The sequence below is a fragment of the Teleopsis dalmanni genome, chromosome 2 (assembly GCF_002237135.1).
Source record: "Teleopsis dalmanni isolate 2A chromosome 2, ASM223713v2, whole genome shotgun sequence".
In the NCBI taxonomy this organism is placed as follows: domain Eukaryota; kingdom Metazoa; phylum Arthropoda; class Insecta; order Diptera; family Diopsidae; genus Teleopsis; species Teleopsis dalmanni.
Window position 1 is genome coordinate 117575529 of NC_051847.1, and position 1726 is coordinate 117577254.

The following is a 1726-nucleotide window of genomic DNA, read 5'->3' on the forward strand; positions in this document are numbered from 1 at the left end:
GTCTGTTTAAGATAGAACGGACATGAGTGTGAAAGCTTGAAGTTATGTTTGGTTTCTAATATATTTTATTATAATGTTTTTTTTTAAAGTCATAACAGGTTTGTTAATGATAAATAATGATAAATAAGACTATTAAAATGTAATTAACTGTTGTTAATTTTATTATCCAATAAACAGTTTAATGAAACTAATCATAAAATGACTAAACCATTTGATAATATTTTGTTCTATAAAATATTAGATTAAATTAAAAGAAATTAATGTAAACATTCGGCAAAAATGAAAACAATCTAACAAATTTTATTATTTAATTAAGAAACTATAGACAATACTTTAGAACTAAAATGGATTCTCTTTCAAAACAGAGAACAGCAGATCGGCGATAAGCTCATTCAATAATTATTTCAGTAAGTTTTTGCAACTGAGAAGATCTCTCATTTAGTTATGGATCCGTCACTGCTCACAGATAATAGTTTGTTTTATTCAATTAATAACAAATGTTGAGAACTTTGTGCGAAGTCATTGTTATTCGTGTTTGCTGTATTTGAAAAACATTTGGTAATTCATGATGAAATTATATGTTTGTTGTTAAAAGTATATGAGACTTCAAATTCGTATGCAATCTAAAATATTCTATTTATATGTTGATTTTTAAAGCTGTTCAGTTCTAATTTGTTGTGTGGCGAGTGAACATAATGAAATTCGGTTTAATATTTTTGATTGTGTTAGGTAGCTTACTTACTAGAGAGACAGAAAGTGCGAAGATACTTTCCGTATTTGCATTTCCTGGTCCCTCTCAGTATATATTTGCTTCAGCTATATTAAAAAATTTAGCCGAACGAGGACATGAGGTAACATCTATTTCGATGTTTCCACAACAGAAACCTGTTAAAAATTTTCGTGATATTTACATACCCGAGAATGCAAATTTAGTGGCTGGTATATATTTAGATCTGATATTATTAGTTTAGTGATTTTCAGAAATTTTTGTTTCCAGATTTGTTGACAGATGTCGATGAAATGCAACAATTAAGTGAATTGGAGAATATGATGGCAATGTATGATATCGGCTTGAGTATGTGTCCGAATGTTTTTCGTAATAAGGAAATACAGAAATTGTTGAAATCATCGGAGGAGAAGTTCGATTTGATTATAATGGAATTATTTTTGGCAGAGTCACTTTATGGTTTGGCGCAACATTTTAATGCACCTATTGTGGGACTCTCAACTTTTGGCACAACAAGCTTTATTGATAGAGTTGTTGGAAATACTTCACCGCCTTCTTTTTTGCCTTCAGTATTTACTCCATTTGACACTAAAATGACATACCGAGAACGTTTGTCAAATTTTATACATATTGGAATAGATAATTTGTATTATAATTTTTTCTATCTACCAAAACAAGAAGAGATATATAAGCAATTCTTTCCTAACGCCAAAATAAGTTTACAGGAAATACAAAAGAAATTTTCATTAGTATTGCTTAATCAACATTTTTCCCTTAGTTATCCACGCCCATATGTTACTAATATGATAGAAGTCGGCGGTGTGCATATTAAACAAATACCAGATCCATTACCACAGGAATTGCAAGCATTTCTTGATAATGCTACTGAAGGTGCCATTTACTTTTCAATGGGTTCGAATTTGAAAAGTAAAGATCTGCCACCAGAAAAACTACAAATATTTCTAAATGTTTTTCGTTCTTTAAAACAAAAAGTACTTT

The 1726-nt window shown here is 29.5% G+C and overlaps 1 protein-coding gene across 1 annotated transcript in view; it reads left to right on the forward strand.

Moving 5' to 3' along the window:
• The first annotated feature begins 670 nt into the window (after window positions 1–670).
• Window positions 671–1726, forward strand: part of LOC119675544 (UDP-glucosyltransferase 2-like) — a 1470-nt gene continuing 414 nt past the window's right edge. The window contains exons 1-2 of the mRNA XM_038086751.1: window positions 671–939; window positions 998–1719. Of these exons, the coding sequence (XP_037942679.1) occupies window positions 696–939; window positions 998–1719 (966 nt within the window). The 5' untranslated portion in view covers window positions 671–695. The remainder of the gene's footprint in view (window positions 940–997; window positions 1720–1726) is intronic.